This window comes from Panthera tigris, chromosome C1 (assembly GCF_018350195.1).
Source record: "Panthera tigris isolate Pti1 chromosome C1, P.tigris_Pti1_mat1.1, whole genome shotgun sequence".
In the NCBI taxonomy this organism is placed as follows: Eukaryota; Metazoa; Chordata; class Mammalia; order Carnivora; family Felidae; genus Panthera; species Panthera tigris.
This window is the reverse complement of record NC_056667.1, coordinates 211,205,862-211,221,261: the sequence shown is the minus strand read 5'-3', so window position 1 is coordinate 211,221,261 and position 15,400 is coordinate 211,205,862. Positions and strand designations below refer to the sequence as shown.

General features: G+C 55.6%; 1 protein-coding gene across 3 annotated transcripts in view; it reads left to right on the top strand.

Annotated features, from left to right (window-relative positions):
• Positions 1 to 3,583, top strand: part of GPR55 (G protein-coupled receptor 55) — a 43,126-nt gene extending 39,543 nt beyond the window's left edge. For all 3 annotated transcript variants that reach the window (XM_042995607.1, XM_007082951.3, XM_007082952.3), the window contains exon 2: positions 637 to 3,583. In XM_042995607.1, coding sequence (XP_042851541.1) covers positions 637 to 1,607 — 971 coding nt within the window. In that variant the 3' untranslated portion in view covers positions 1,608 to 3,583. The remainder of the gene's footprint in view (positions 1 to 636) is intronic.
• Positions 3,584 to 15,400: the final 11,817 nt, after the last annotated feature.

The window sequence follows — 15,400 nt, the reverse complement described above, 5'->3', positions numbered from 1 at the left end:
GTAGCTCATCAGCCCTGCCCTAGTTCTCATGTTCTCAGCGGTGTGAAATTCTCGCTTTGCTTAAGCCAGTTTGGGTCAGGTTTATGTCATTGTTACTATTTTCTTCTTCTTCTTTTTAAATGTTTCTTGATTTTTGAAAGAGAGAGAGTGAGCAGGGGAGGTGCAGACAGCGGGGCCGGGGAAGGGGTGGGGTGCAGAGGATCCAAAGCCGGCTCCGCACTGATAGCAGAGAGCCTGACATGGGGCTTGAACTCACAAACCGTGAGATCACGATCCGAGCTGAAGTTGGACACTCGTCCAACTGGGCCACCCAGGCATCCTGGTGATTGTTACTACTTTCAACAGAAAAAGTTCCGACTGAAGAAAAGGACAGATGTTCACACACAATTCCATTTTTGTAAAAGAAAAAAGGGACACACATGTGTGCACGTGTGTGTGCGAGTGTGAGAGAGTCTGGAATGGTACACAGAAAAAGGTAATAGTGGTTATACTTGGGCAGCTGGATTAGAGGCAATGTTTTCTTGCATTTTCGAATTGTTATTTAATGGGCACGAATGGCGGTGGGACAAAGTCACTTGGGTCCATCACTTGGAGAGAGCGAGAGGAACTTCGTCTAATCTGCTGTTGGTGTTGTAGGAAAGAACATGAGTCAGCAGCTAAACAGAAGCCGGAGCTGCTCCTTCAGCGATGTGGATGAGCTGATGGGGACGGTGCAGCTGGCCGTCCACATCCCCACCTTCCTCCTGGGCCTCCTCCTCAACGTGCTGGCCATCCGAGGCTTTAGCACCTTCCTGAAGAAGAGGTGGCCAAATTATGCTGCCACTTCCATCTACATGATCAACCTGGCAGTCTTTGACCTGCTGCTGGTGCTGTCCCTTCCGTTCAAGATGGCGATGTCCAACGTTTGGGCTCCCCATCCTTCCGTCTGTACCTTCGTGGAGTGCGTCTACTTCGTTAGCATGTACGGGAGTGTCTTCACTATCTGCTTCATTAGTCTGGATAGATTCTTGGTCATCCGGTACCCGTTCCTGGTCAGCCACCTCCGGTCCCCCAGGAAGATCTTTGGCATCTGTTGCACCATCTGGGTCCTCGTGTGGGCGGGGAGTACTCCCATCTACAGCTTCCACGGGAAGGTGGAAAAGTACACGTGCTTCCACAACATGTCCGATGGCACCTGGAGTCCCCAGGTCTTCTTCCCCCTTGAGGTGTTCGGCTTCCTTCTTCCCCTGGGTGTCATGGGTTTCTGTTCCTCCAGGAGCATTCACATCCTGGTCCGCCGTCAGGGCCTCACCGAGGACTGTGCCCAGCAGAAGGCCTGCATCTGGACAATTGCAGCCAGCCTGGCTGTCTTCGTGGTCTCCTTTCTTCCGGTCCATTTGGGCTTCTTCTTGCAGTTCCTGGTACGGAATGGCTTTATTGTGGAGTGCAGAGCTAAGCAGAACATCAGCTTGTTCTTGCAATTGTCCATGTGTTTCTCCAACATCAACTGCTGCCTAGATGTCTTCTGCTACTATTTTGTCATCAAAGAATTCCGCACGGACATCATGGCCCACCAGCCTTCCAGGGTCCAGCTCGTCCGCCAGGATACCATGACCAGCAGGATCTAAGGAAGGAAAGACCTACGCAGAAGAAGGAACCCCCGGCCCCAAATCCCAGTAGCAGATATCGCGTTCCGACGTTTCTGATGTGGTGGACGGATGTGGCACATTTGCTGGTGTGCTTTCCCTTGTGATGCTCATTGAACACTGTCTTTGCTCACTATGCTCCAAAGAGCTTTCCTCAGCATGCAGACAACTGGACATGAATCACCCGGTATTTGGGAATCTCTGAAGGACCCGAGAAACGGGTGAATTCTTTATTTCTAAGCTCAAAAACATGAGGCAGAAGAATTGAGAAAGAGAAGGAGACCATCGGAGCCAGGCTGTTTCCCAGCTCTTCCCCATCCTTCTGTTAGACTAGAAGGTTCTGGAAAGGAAGAGAGACGAGTTAGGAGAGAGACCCGAGAGGGTTGGTCATGGTGGAAAATGCTCTGGGAACAGACGGAGCAGGAGGGATGTAGCAAGCTCCTTTCTAGTTTGGGGATCCCAGGGTAGAGCAGACTTGTACTTCCCCATCCTTTCTGGGGCTCTGTTGGCCAATAACCTCACAGAGATGATAGCAAGTGGGGGTGAGAGGGGCAGAGAAAGAACCTACAGAGAGCCCCAAGTTTCCTATGGGGAAGAAGGGCCTGGGAAGCCAGCCAAAGCTTCCCGTGTCCTCCCCAAGGCTGCAGAAGGATGAGGGGAGCCGGTGTGAACCAGGCCATGGTGAAGCTATGGACGCTTTGTGGAAGAATTGGGGACAGAGTGGAAGGGCACTGGTGACACCTGAGAGCCACAAGGGAATTGGATACACCTGGGGAAGGACGGTGACAGGCCAAGGACCCCCCGTTGCCATCATGATGTCCTTTACATGGAGTGTTAGCACTGGTGCAGCAGGAAGAGAGGCAGTGGGGACAAGCCTAGAAGAGGGGGAAATTCCTGAACGTGACTAGCTGGCTCTCTTGACCAGACAAGACCAGTCTAATTGTTAATTAGACCATTTCATGGGAAGGATGAGAAAGAATCAGGCTTGATTTGGTTCAGCCAGAGGAGAATAAGGAACATGTGTTTGTCTTGCCCACCTGAATCCTGCCAGGACGGCTGGCTCGGAGCCACTGTCCACAGAACTGTCCCTCTCCAGTGGCCGGGAGGAGGCAAATGAGCCAGCCAGGAATGGGAGGAATCATCCCGATGGCATGGAGCCCCCTGGCAGTTCCTACTCGAAGACCAAACAACTGCCTCCCGGTTTGGACCGGGCTTCTCTCTCCAGTGGCCCTGAGGAGGAGGAACGGTGGCGGCTGTGAGCCTTGCGAGGACATAGCCGCCGCTCCAGAGAGCAAAATGACTAGAAGGATGGGTTGTGGGGTGGTTTTGCGAGACGGAGTGAGTGGGACGAGATGTAAGGGATGAGACCTAATGTGAGAAAGGGGGAGGTCTTTAGGAAGAAAAGAACCACTTTCCACTTGGAGGGAAAGGGGCTTCCACTGCCAAAGGGCGGATGGAAGGTAGGTGGCTTGTGGCCGAAGAAGAGGGCGATTTCGATAACCCTGCCAGGAGGCGGGGGCGGAGGCTGGGTGATTACCGAGGTGAGGCCCGAAGCCACAGGGCTCTGTGAAGGGGTGGGGTAGCGGTGGGGGGTGGTGGAGAGGAAGCGTGGAGGGCAGAGCTGCTTCCTGCTTGAGAATCGCCAGCTCGGCTGAGAGCATCCAAGGGCAGGAGCCCCTCTGCCTCCTGCTTCCACCCCAGCCAACTCAGTAGTCAGGTGGAGGGAAGGGTGAGAACACAGCGTCAATGAAAAGGGTGGAAATAGCTGTGGAGGAACGATCGCGACCAGGACCAGAGGCTCCCGCCCCTCCCACACTGGGCATCCAGGAACCGGTAGCCTGGGGCAGGGGCTCTGCTGTCCAAGCTGCCCTGAGGTGCCTACACCCTGCACCGTTTCGCGGCCATCCTGGACAGAGGCTCTAAGAAAGCCAGGCTGTTACATCCAGCAGGACATTGGTGCCGGGGGTTGGTGGCGGGGCGGGGGGGGGGGGAGCGGTCAGAGCCCATGGGTACGTGCAGTCATCGCCTCTCCCTCAGTTTCTCTCTTTGCACTGGGAGCTGGGAGTCCAACAAGTGGCACTTATATCGACCACTTACATAGGGCCAGACAGGTTTCCTGAGAGAAGATTGATGGCAGGGCCCTGACAACCCATCACCCCTGTGGATGTTCATAAACATAAAATGTTGTCCTGGGGGCAGCATGACCCTGCCCGAGCCGGGTGATGGAGAAGGCGAGAGGGGAAGCTAGACCTGTGAGCTCAGGTTGATATGGCAACCGTGGACTTGTGGGTGAGCCTTGGAGACCCCCCCGCCCGCCCGCCACTGATCCCAACAGGCTGGAGGAGCCCACGAGCCTCTCCTGTCTCTCCACGGGGACCCATCCTGGTCTACGAGTCACAGAGGACTCAGCAGGGCCTGTAGGGGTGGGCTCAGGTCCAGCGCTTCAGACCAGGCCGCTCTGCAGGAGGGTCCACACTGGAGGCCAGTCAGGCCCAGCAGGCACAGGAGGGACAGAGGTCAGGGTCAGGGTCAGGGTTCAGGTGCTGAAGCACTCGAGGGCCCACGCCCGCAGCGAGCGGTATCGAGTTGGGGAGCACTGAGCTTAGTTGTGGAAATCACTGAAATTCCTGCCATCAAAGGAGGCTGGGGGACGTTATTTGGCCATAAATGTGACCTATTTTTCCTCCCGGTCTGGAAAAACCCGAGACATACTTGTCATATGTGCATGTATGAAGCTAGCCCAATTAAGTGGAAAATGACTTGTTTAATCGGATTTGCCAAATAAATCGATTCCTGGGATGCTATGTGGCCTGGTTTTGGGCGGCGCTTACCGGCTCCAGTGTAGAGCCGGTCCCTGGTGGTCCCTTGCCTGGTGACCCAACAATCTTGGCCGGAGGGACCAAGAGGGGCCCAGGCGGAAGCAGCCACATGGACGCCGAGCGTGAGCAGACACAGGAGCAGAGCCGGGGCCTGCCCGAGTGGCCAGGAGCCGGACCCTGCAGAGCCTGGCTCAGTGCAGGTCCCCGCATCTGCTCGGGGACTCGGTTCTCCGCGATAGCAGCTGCACCCTCTCCCTCCATCTTGTCCGACCACCACCATGATACTGGAGCTGCTTCCCAAGGCCCTGGCTCCTTTTACAGACATCGCGAGGCCCAGCAGAGGAGACCTGCTGACCACCAAGGGGCCGAAGACCCAGGGCCAGTACTCCACAGGTCCTTTGCTGTGACCCATCCCTTCACGAACTGCCTGCGGAGTGAGTCTACTCTCCCGGGTTAAATCTGAGTTTTCCTTTATGGCTCCTCACATGTGGACCCTGCTCACCTATCCAGAGCTCCTGGAGAATGTGAACTCCTGGGTGCTGGCCCCGGGGCCACCTCTTTCTCCTAAATTCCCCACAGTCTCAACTACAGCCCAGTTCTGGCCTGGGTACCGAGGGCTAGCTGGGGACATCCTTGCTCCTTGACGATTGCTATATGTGCCCCCCACCCCCCGCTGCAAATCCATATGTTGAAGCCCTAACCCCCAGTATGATGGTATTTGGATGGGGCCTTTGGGAGATACTCAGTTGTATTTATTTATTTAAATGTTTGTTTTTGAGAGAGCGAGAGCATGCGCGCGAGTGAGTGGGGGAGGGGCGGAGAGAAAGAGGGGGACAGAGGATCCGAAGCAGGGTCTGTGCTGACAGCAGTGAGCCCGATGTGGGGCTTGAACTCACGAACTGTGAGATCATGACCTGAGCCCAAGTCGGACGCTCAACTGACTGAGCCACCTGGGTGCCCTGGGAGATACTTAGTTTTAGATGGCTTCCTGAGGTTGGCGCCCTCATAATGGGATTAGTGCCCTGACGTGAAGAGCCACCGGAGTGCTTTCTCCCGCTCCACCTGCATGCCCCGAGGAAAGGCCATGTGAGGACTCAGGGAGAAAGAAGGCAGCCATTTGCAACCTAAGCAGAGAGCCCTCAGCAGACATCAACCCCGCTGGCACCTCGACCCTGGACTTCCCGGCTCCAGAACAGTGAGAAATAAATTCCTGTTGTCAGAGTCGATGGTGTGATGTTAAGGCAGCCCAGGAAGACCGATACAACAGCCATTTCCTACTGACCCAGCGGCCACCTCACATCCGGGCCACGTCCCCTCGGGGGACAAGGGCTGACCTTCCTTGGGGATATCGGCCCCCGTGGAGCATTTGGCAGGCACAGTGCTGGTCCATGGGCTGCACAGTCCTCTTGACTCTCTCTCCGGGGACCCTGTGAAGCTGAAAGTCATGATATTTATGCTACCTAGCTGCTACGGGATCCTGATGACATTTGCACTAGAAAGATCCCCGCCTTATGGCAAGTTGCCACAAGTAGACGCTAATTGCAAAGATGCTTGAAAGGGCTGAGGCCTGGCAGGTGACTGTGGAGACCGGCAGAGGTAAAAGGGATTTTGTTAAGAGATCACGAGGAGAGCCCGGTATCGCGGAGCTGTCTCGGGGTGGAGACACCGGCATCCGCTCTCAGGAACCGCGTGGAAATGGTGGTGGAGATTCCCACACCGAACCGCCCTCCGCTGATCCCGGTGCCGTGGACAGTGACCTCCCAGGGCCAAGGAAAGGAGGCAGCTGGGGTCACTGCGAGAACCCCACTGTCGAGGGGGCAGGGGGCTCAGGATCCGTAAGAACAGCACTTTGTGGAAGCAGCACCCCCTGCAGCTACCGTCACGGCCCCCTCCTGCTTTTGTCCACCCACAGCCGGCTTCGCTAGGGAGCCCAGGACACAGAGCCGTGAACGGGCGTTGAAGGGAGGGTGGGTGGCTGGGCAGGGTGGACGCCCCGAGCTTGAAGCCGAAGGCCAAGCAGATGCCCCTCTGCCCAATCCGGGCCTGAGCCTCCTCTGCCCGCCCCCCTCCCCACCCCAGCCAAGAGCCCGCAGAACGTGTCCTCCTCACAAAGCCACTACAGGAAGGACAGCATGGCGCCTTGATCGTGAGCTACAACCTACTTATGGCCCTCTGCACCTTGAAGTCTGGGAGGGAAGATTCGAAGCGCTGTCACATCAAAGCCCAAGGTCAGTTCTGCTCGGTGGAGGGGCCCCGAGTTCACCTTCGTTCTGGGGGCCATCGTGGAGCAGGTGTAACCAAGATACTCCCTGTGAGGGGAGGCTGTTGGGACGGGGTTCCGGGGGACGCCCACAGTCACACAAGCGTCTCTGCAGAGTGTGTCCCCCTGAGAGAGCCCTCGTCTCTAAGGACAGCTCGGGGGGTACCTCCGTGCAGGTGAGGGCGCGCAGCTGTGTGTGTGTGTGTGCTTCTCGGTGAAGCCAGGACTCGCAGAGGACTGCCGGGGGGTGGGGGGCGCACAGAACTGAGGAGAGATCCGCAGGAATCGGACTTGACGGGGCCAGATGCAGGTGGCCCAAGGGTCCAAAGAATCAGAGATCCAAGGGTCCAAAGCTGATTCTCATGGATGGTGCGTTTAAGACGGAATGGCTCTGACTTGGGGCACATACTGTGTCCAGTAAGCCAGCGGTCGCGGGTGAGGTCCAGGGCCAACCACAGCTCTGGCCGTGGAGGGGTGGGGGTTTCCCCGAAGGGCAGAGAGGCCTTACGGACTGGCACCAGATGGGTGGGGAGATGTCTCCCTCCCCAAGGTGTGCTGGGCTCTGGGCTCTGGGTGTGGCCACCTCCAGTGGCAGATACAAACCTCCCTGCTGTGCTTTTCTGCAGGTTTTCCTAAGTCTCAGGCGTGACCTTAAAGCGGCAGTTGGGGCTCAGCTCTCACTGACGGGAATCCAGCGTGTGGCGCAGAGCGGAGCGGGGCACGAAGGCAAAGTCGGGAGGCACGTGGGGAACCTGGCAGCATGTCCTGGGGCAGGAGGCCCCGAAATACATTGGGAGGAGAAGGAGGGGAGACCAGAGAGAGTCAGGGAGCTGGACAGGATGAAAAGGATGGCAGAGGGCAAGTGTGATCTGGGAAATCTCTAGTAAATGATGGAAAGTTGTGCAGTGCCCAGCACGGGCGGATGTGGAAACAGGGAAGGGAGGCTTGGCAGCCGGCAGCTTGAGGCAGCATCAGGGAAAGAGATGCCGAAGGGCGTCACCCATGGGATGTGTGGCTGTCACGGGCCGGGCTCTGTTCCCCCTCAAGGCTGTGACACTGGGGTCTCAGTGAGGCTTATCCAAGCCTTCCAGGCAGGAAGCCAGGGTGACCCTGGGGGACTGAAGGTTGCTTGGTAACTGTGGGACCAGAGCAGGCCACGGCCACTCCCGTGGGCTGAATGCTGGACTCCCCAAGACTACCTCCCTCCTGTGGCCAGAGTTGGCCATGGTCCTGAGCTACATTCAAGGTGGGCTCCCGAGGCCTTGGAGGCAAATGGGGAAAGCTCGGGTGCTGGGTCAGAAGGTCAAGGCTGACTCCTGTCTCCACCCCTGACCATGTGTGCTCACGGCCAAGGTACCCCATGCGGTGTCCTTACTTCAGCTCTGCCCACGATGCAGCAACACATAGAAGATGTCTGGCACGCGGCAAGCACTTGATAATTTATTCAGAACTAGAATTGCAATCACGTAGAATAATTGAGTTAGGATTGTGGTGAGTTCCTTTTTAAAACAAACAAAAAAAGGGGGCGCCCGGTGGCTCAGTCGGTTAAGCGTCCGACTTCGGCTCAGGTCATGATCTCGCAGTCTGTGAGTTCGAGCCCCATGTCGGGCTCTGTGCTGACAGCTGGGAGCCCGGAGCCTGTTTCGGATTCTGTGTCTCCCTCTCTCTCTGCCCCTAACCCACTCGCATTCTGTCTCTGTCTCTCAATAGTAGATAAACATTAAAAAATTTAAGAAAATAATAAAACAAAATAAAACAAACAAACAAAAAAAGAAGACGAAGTAGTGGCCTATTGCTCTCTGGGTAGGTCATGGGTCTCAAATCAGTTTTTTTTTTTTTTTTTTTTTTTTCAACGTTTTTTATTTACTTTTGGGACAGAGAGAGACAGAGCATGAAGGGGGGAGGGGCAGAGAGAGAGGGAGACACAGAATCGGAAACAGGCTCCAGGCTCCGAGCCATCAGCCCAGAGCCTGACGCGGGGCTCGAACTCACGGACCGCGAGATCGTGACCTGGCTGAAGTCGGACGCTTAACCGACTGCGCCACCCAGGCGCCCTCAAATCAGTTTTGTGCATGGATTCCTCCTGCAGTCTGGAGACCCTTGTGGGCTTTCCCCAGGATAGCAGTCTTATTTTTTTTTTTTTTTAATTTTTTTAGAGAGAGAGCGAGGTGGGAGAGGCAGAGGAAGAGAGAGAGAGGGAATCATAAGCAAGCTCCATGCTCAGCACCGAGCCCCACGCAGGGCTCGATCCCGTGACTCTGGGATCACAAGCTGAGCCAAAATCAAGTCAGATGCTCAACTGACTGAGTTACCCAGGCGCCCCCAGGACAGCGGTTTTAAGTGCATACAGTAAAATGCATAGGATTACAAAGGAAAGCTGATATATTAAAATGCAGTTACCAAAATTTAAAAATTGTGATAGAGCCACGTACATGCTTCATTACTCAGGCCTGGCATAAGAAGGTCTGGGACCATGGTTAATAATTATCATACTTTTGAATTAGCGATGAGCTGAGCTGAACCAATGCTTTGAAATTTCTGCAGCGACTATGGTGTGATGCGAAAATAGCTGGGCTTCTACTGGAGGCCGGGTCCCAGGGACCGTCTGCTCTCCTCTGGTGCGAGGCCCGCTCACACCGTGGAAGGAAATGCTAGTTTCAATTAGCGATTCGTGAAAACAAGCGTGTAATGTTTTTTTCCCCAGCCAGTTCATGACTGCCCTGAATTTCACGCCTGACCTCCAGGTTACGAACCTCTGGTTTAGGCAGACGTAAGGGCACCTAGAAATAGATGCTCTTCCTCTGAGGAAGGATCGTGTGTGCGCCCTCTTGGTTATGCAAATGTGGGCACCAGTGTGCCCTTTTCCTCGTGGGGTTGTGGGCAGTGGGGCTTAGCAGACGCTGGTCCGTTGATATATAGGGGGAGGCTCTCTGGGGCGTTCGGAAAGCAAAGACAGCCATGTCCCCACCCCTGATCTCTGAGATGCAGGGTCAGGCGTGCCTGAGCAGGAGTGCTACGGGTGGTCCAAGGAGCAACGGCAGAGAAAAACAGCGAGGCCCTCAAAGTAAATGACCTTGAGTAAAGGCGGGAGGCTGACATGCTGTTCTCATTTCAAAGCTGGAGGGCTGAGGCCCGCGTGGAAGGTGGCTGGCGCTTGATGTCCCTTCCCACCCAGCCACCCTGCCCCAGGGGCAGTGCTTTGGGAAATGACACCTGCGTGTGGAAAAGTGGACTACAAGGAGCCATAAACCTGAACCTGGACAAGGGCATCCCAGCCTTGGGGCAGCAGCATCCTCTGTGCAAGCAAGCTTCAACAGTGACACCTTGTGACAGCAGGGAGCAACAGTAGCCGTGGGCTGTGGGGACCCTGCTTCTCCTCCTGGGGTTAGGAAGCCAAACTGACCTCTTCTTTGCTCTAAGGAGGACCCTTGCGTTTGGGGAAACTGAGGCAACTACCCTCCCTCCCCTGCCGCCCCCTGTCCAATGAATTAGAACAAGAAAAGAAATGTGAACATATTTCGGTAAAGTGGATTGTGCCAGTAACATCATCGTCATCGTATCGTATGTGATATTTTATTATCAGTACTGTTCCTCCAATGTGTTGATGTAATGAGTTCCACCCTCAGAGGATGACCTCGCCTAACCTTATGTAAAGGTCCTGGGGGGACATCACCGTCATGCCGTAAAGCATCTCCAAGGGCCAATCACGCCAGCAGATCCGGTCTTTGGCACGATTGTGACTTGTTCCCCTACCCTCCGCCCCCTCCTCCAGTACCCCCTTCCCCCGCTCACTGCTCCCCACCCCACCCAGGCCGTGTCCTTTCTCTGCTCTTCATCATCTGCTCTTAGGAGTCATTACTCCTGGTATGAGTGCTCGGCCATATGGTTTTTCCGTCTTGGGATATTTACAATGGAACCGGGAGAAACTGTCATTCAAACAAAGAATCAAGAGAGCAAAAGGGAGACACTTTTAGAAATATCCACCCCCACCCCCCACCCCACACCCCGCCCCCCGAGGAGCATCTGGAACCAGCAAACCTGGAAGGGGGGGGCCCGCACGAAGCAAGCGAGGCACCTCAGCAGAGGACGGGGCTCGGGTGCGTGTTAAATTTCTGTGCATCATAATCCGTCTCCATTACCCCTGGCTTTCCACAAAGCCCCCACACTCAGTCGCCTTGGGTCAGTTGCCCTTTATGGGAGAAAGGAGGTGGGAACATTTCCCAGGTGGGGTCAGACCCACAGACTCGTGGCTAAGACGGAGAAGGGCGCAGTTTCTCCCGAGACTTCCAGGACTGTTGTGGGGGCAGCCAGGTCCCAGTGGGTGAAATCACAAGCTCTTCTGTTTGAAGAGGAAAGGGAGGGTGAGCCCATAAAGCTGAGGCCCTGGGGCTACTGATGGGTGTGGCCAGGACCTGCCTTCAAAGGGAACTGCTTTACCAGGGCGTCTGGCTGGCTCAGTCAGTGGAGTATGTGACTCTTGGTCTCTGGGTCATGAGTTCAAACCCCACGTTGGAACCTACTTGAAAAACTGAAAACAAGGGCTGCCTGGGTGGCTCAGTCCGTTAAGCATCCAACTTCAGCTCAGGTCATGACCTCACACAGTTGGTGAGTTCGAGCCCCGGGTCGGGCTCTGTGCTGACAGCTCGGAGCCTGGAGCCTGCTTCGGATTCTGCGTTTCTCTCCCTCTCTCTCTGCCCCTTCCCTGCTCACGCTCTGTCTCTCAAAAGTAAATAAACATTTAAAAAGTTGAAAAAAAAAAAAACCCAAAATGAAGGGAACTGCTTTACAGATGCGGAAACATATGGACCCGAGGTAGGAATGGCACCAATATTTTGATTCCCAGGTGAGTGCTCTTTCCGCGACAGCACTCTGGGTCTCTGTGCCCTCCCTCCCCACTCCAAGACCCTCTCGGGCTCTTCACAGACCCTGTGCCATCACAGGGTGACCCACCTGCTCCCCAGCAGAGGTTAGCACAAGCCCGAGTGCCAGCCTCCACCCGATCAGCACCTGGCGGAGAACAGACATATTCTCTGCTTGCCTGTTCTGCCTCATTTGGCCCTCCAGGCGCCCTGCACCGGGCGAGGAGTTCTAACTAGATCCCTCCTAACCCGTCGCTCTCAGCGAGGGCTCACATCTTCTTTCCATTCCCGTGTGCCTGGCGCAGGCTGGGCGCACAGCAGAGCCCGTAAATGCCTGGTGATCGACAGCTGCAGGCCTCACCCTTGCCCCACACCTCTCTTCGAACAAGGGGGCAATTGGAGGCTTGGCTCCCCCTGGAGCCAGGGTCCCCTAGCACCTGCTGGAGATAACAGAGAGCAGGAGTCCTGCCCCCGAGCCCGTCATCCCCAGCTGGGTGAGGGAGCCTCGGCCGTCCTGGTAGAGGTGACGTCAATGCAGGAATAACTGGGGTGTCTCCCGTCACCACTTACAAGTAAGGCCACATTTGTCTTAAAGTTCACGCAACAACTCAGTGTGATGGGAAAGGCCACCTGTGGCTTGGGATAACGTCTCCGGTGATAGTGTCACACAGGGATTTGAACAGCGCTGAATTGGAGTAACTGAGACTTGAGGGGAGGTCACACGCTCTGGAAGTCCCTGGTGGCTTACCCTGAGGCCCAGGGGACGATGAGGACACAGACACCCAAGCCCCTGGTGAAAAGTTGAGATAAAAATGTCCCGTGACACGTGAAAGTAGAAACAAGCAACGTTTCCAAATTAATGTATTATTTACCTGCTGTGGAATTCAAATAGGTGTTTGAAAATGGGCGCCTGGGAACTACTACCGTGAGAGACATTTAAACAATTGCAGGCTCAGCCTCATGGTCTGTACGTTCGAGTTGAATCTTCTCATTTGGAAAGATGATTTCTTTTGTGTGTGCGTCTTCTTCGTGGCCAGGTGGAAGATGCCTCATATTCAAAGTTGCCTTAGGTCTGGGCAGAGATGGCGTGTGCCCATGGTTCCTGGAGGAACGCAGGTCTGTGTAGGTGGAGCCAATCCGGATTTTTCTCCTGGGACATGGAAGGAGAGAGGGGTGGCATCGCCCCAGAGGCAGTGTCTGGGCTCATGTCTGCTTCCCTGCCACACCTGGGTGACCCAAGGGCCCGGGGCTGGGGACCCCAGCATCACACCGACATCAGCTCTCTCTCCTGGAGGGAAGCCCTGGGAGGCCCCAGGAGGTTGCATTCACCTGCTGGGGTGCCCTCAGCAACTCATCTTTACCTGGTGCTTCTCCTGGTTACTTGGGGTAACTCAAACTGGTTTCTCCTGCAGGCAAGCAAGAACCCTCCTGTTAGGGAAATGATGCTTCCCGTTCCAGAAGGAGAAAGGCTGGCTGTGGGGAGAGGGGATCAGGGGCTCCAGGGTGCAAGCGGGACTAGAAGATTCCCTCTTCGATGGGGGCTGACAAGGGGGTGTCATATGGACAGACCCTTCCCATAAGCCTCCGAGCTACGAGTAAGCCCTTTTGGATAATCTCACCTTCATCCCTTGGGAAACACTGAATGAGGGCCTTTTCTGGGATGAAAACATTCTAAGCCCTTTTGGATAATCTCACCTTCATCCCTTGGGAAACACTGAATGAGGGCCTTTTCTGGGATGAAAGCATTCTGGGGTGGTGGAGGCAGGACGGTGGTCATAGATGGCCCCTGGGGGGAGAGGCACGGATTCTTCCCTTTCCTGGGGCCAAGGGGGCAGAGGCCTGACATGACCTCCAAAAGCCATGTCCACGGAGACCAGGGTGGTCTCCATAGGAGGATGTGTAGGAACAGGAAGCTGCTCTGAGTTCTCTGGGTGCTGTGGGCAGCACTGGATGGAGTGTTGTGTCTACAGTCTGGGTACCTGGTCTGGATTTTAGCACCTGGCAGCTGCGGCCTGAAGGTCAAAGAGGCGACAGTAAACTCACCTGCCCCACATCTCCGGGGGGTTCTCACTGTCCTCTGGTCTCAGACACACATCTCTCCGGGAAGCCGTCCCTGACCCCCAAGCCCCAGTGAAGCCCTTCCTATGTGTCCCCATCGTATTCCGGCTTCTCACATGGAGCTAAGGTGTGTGAGGGTCTTTTGGTTGCAGGAAACTCCCTCAGATTCCTTCAAGAAAAGCAGATGATGATGCTGACTACACGATTTTATAAATTTACTAAAACTTATCGCGTTGTCGAACAAGGAAGGAGGGTGGAGGGTGGGAGGGAGGGAAAGCCAGCTGCTTCATGGCCAGGACGTATATGGAAATAGAGCCAACAGGACGCTTAGCTCCACTGCAAGGCCACCTAGAGCCCTGGCCAGACCACCACAAGACCTCCCTGGGTGGGCCTCACGGGGCCTGGAACGTGGCTCAGTGCTCAGAAGGACTAGAAGTTTCCAGAAAGTTTGCTGACGCTGATCTCGCCTTCTAGCCTTTCAGCTCTGTCTCCTGCCTCCGCTGCCCCTCCTAACGGCCACCGTCTTCGCCGGCCAGCCTGCCTACGTTGATCGCTGGCATCCTGAAGATGGGCTGCTTGTGGGTCAGGCACTCACTGTCGGTCCAGTCAACCGCGGCAGGGGTGCCACGGGGCCACGCAGGGCGTGACATGTCCACCTTTGGAGGTGCCGCCAGACAGGCGTTCTGAGGCTCCACGTGTCGGTCCCTGCCCCTAAGCCTGGGGCCGCTCCCTGCTGTCTCACTGGAACACGGTCGCTCCCGTTTGTACCTTCTGTGTCTGCTCTCGAGCTACAACCGCAGAGTCAGGTAGTTATGACAGAGGCCGTAGGGTCTGCAAAGCCACAGATATTTCCAATAGGCTCCCCGCAGAAAACATTTCCTGACCTCTACTCGGAACTGTAAGCTCTTGAGAGCAGAAGCTTAGTCTCGTTCATGCCTGGACTCCCCAAACTTAGCAGAGTGCCGGCATGGAGTAGGAACTCGATAAATGGTGGTAAATGAATGAATGAATGGCTCTGGGCTGGCTCTGAACCCTCCGCACCCCTCACTTTAGAATGAGCAACCTTTTCACTCTCCCGCCCATTGGACAGGGTGAGCGACTGCGTCACTTTGCCCAGGACGGTGGGGTTCCCAGGACATGGGACAATCGGTGCAAAAGCTGGGAAAGCCTTGGGCAAAGCTGAACGATTTGTTCACCTTATGTTGAGCAGCCTGGCCTTTTTCTAAGCAGAAGCACCGCCCGCTGCATTTGGCCAATCAATCCACTACGGGTTGCTGTCTAGAACTGCCTGCCTGACGGAAACAGTCACACACATAAGCGCCTACGTAACGGCAACGGATTCAAACAACCGGGCAAAAGAGCGAGGCAGTGCCCGATGACGGTAGCCCGGGGGCTGGAGAGGCCGTTGCGGTAGAGACTCTGGATGTCACTGAATGAAGCAGCTGGGGTCTCTTCAGGCACAGAGGATGAAGAAAGACTTCCCGGGAGCTGGCGTCCAGCTGGTCTTGACCGAAAGAGGAGGAGTCCATCGCTGGCAGAGAAGAAGGAAGGCAGTGACCTTATTGGTATAGGAGGCCCCTAGTGTCCCAGTGTCAATACCAGGTCCTGAGCCAATTTCTGTGACCAGCGGGATGGGGTGTGGCCAGCCAGCCTAGGGCACGCGCCCAACTCGGAGGGGGCAAGTGGGGCACCGACTGTGGCACCAAGAGCATCCTGTGGGCTGGAAGAGGGACTCTGGAAAGGAAACGAAGATGACTTGGTTTGGGTTCCTTGGAAAGC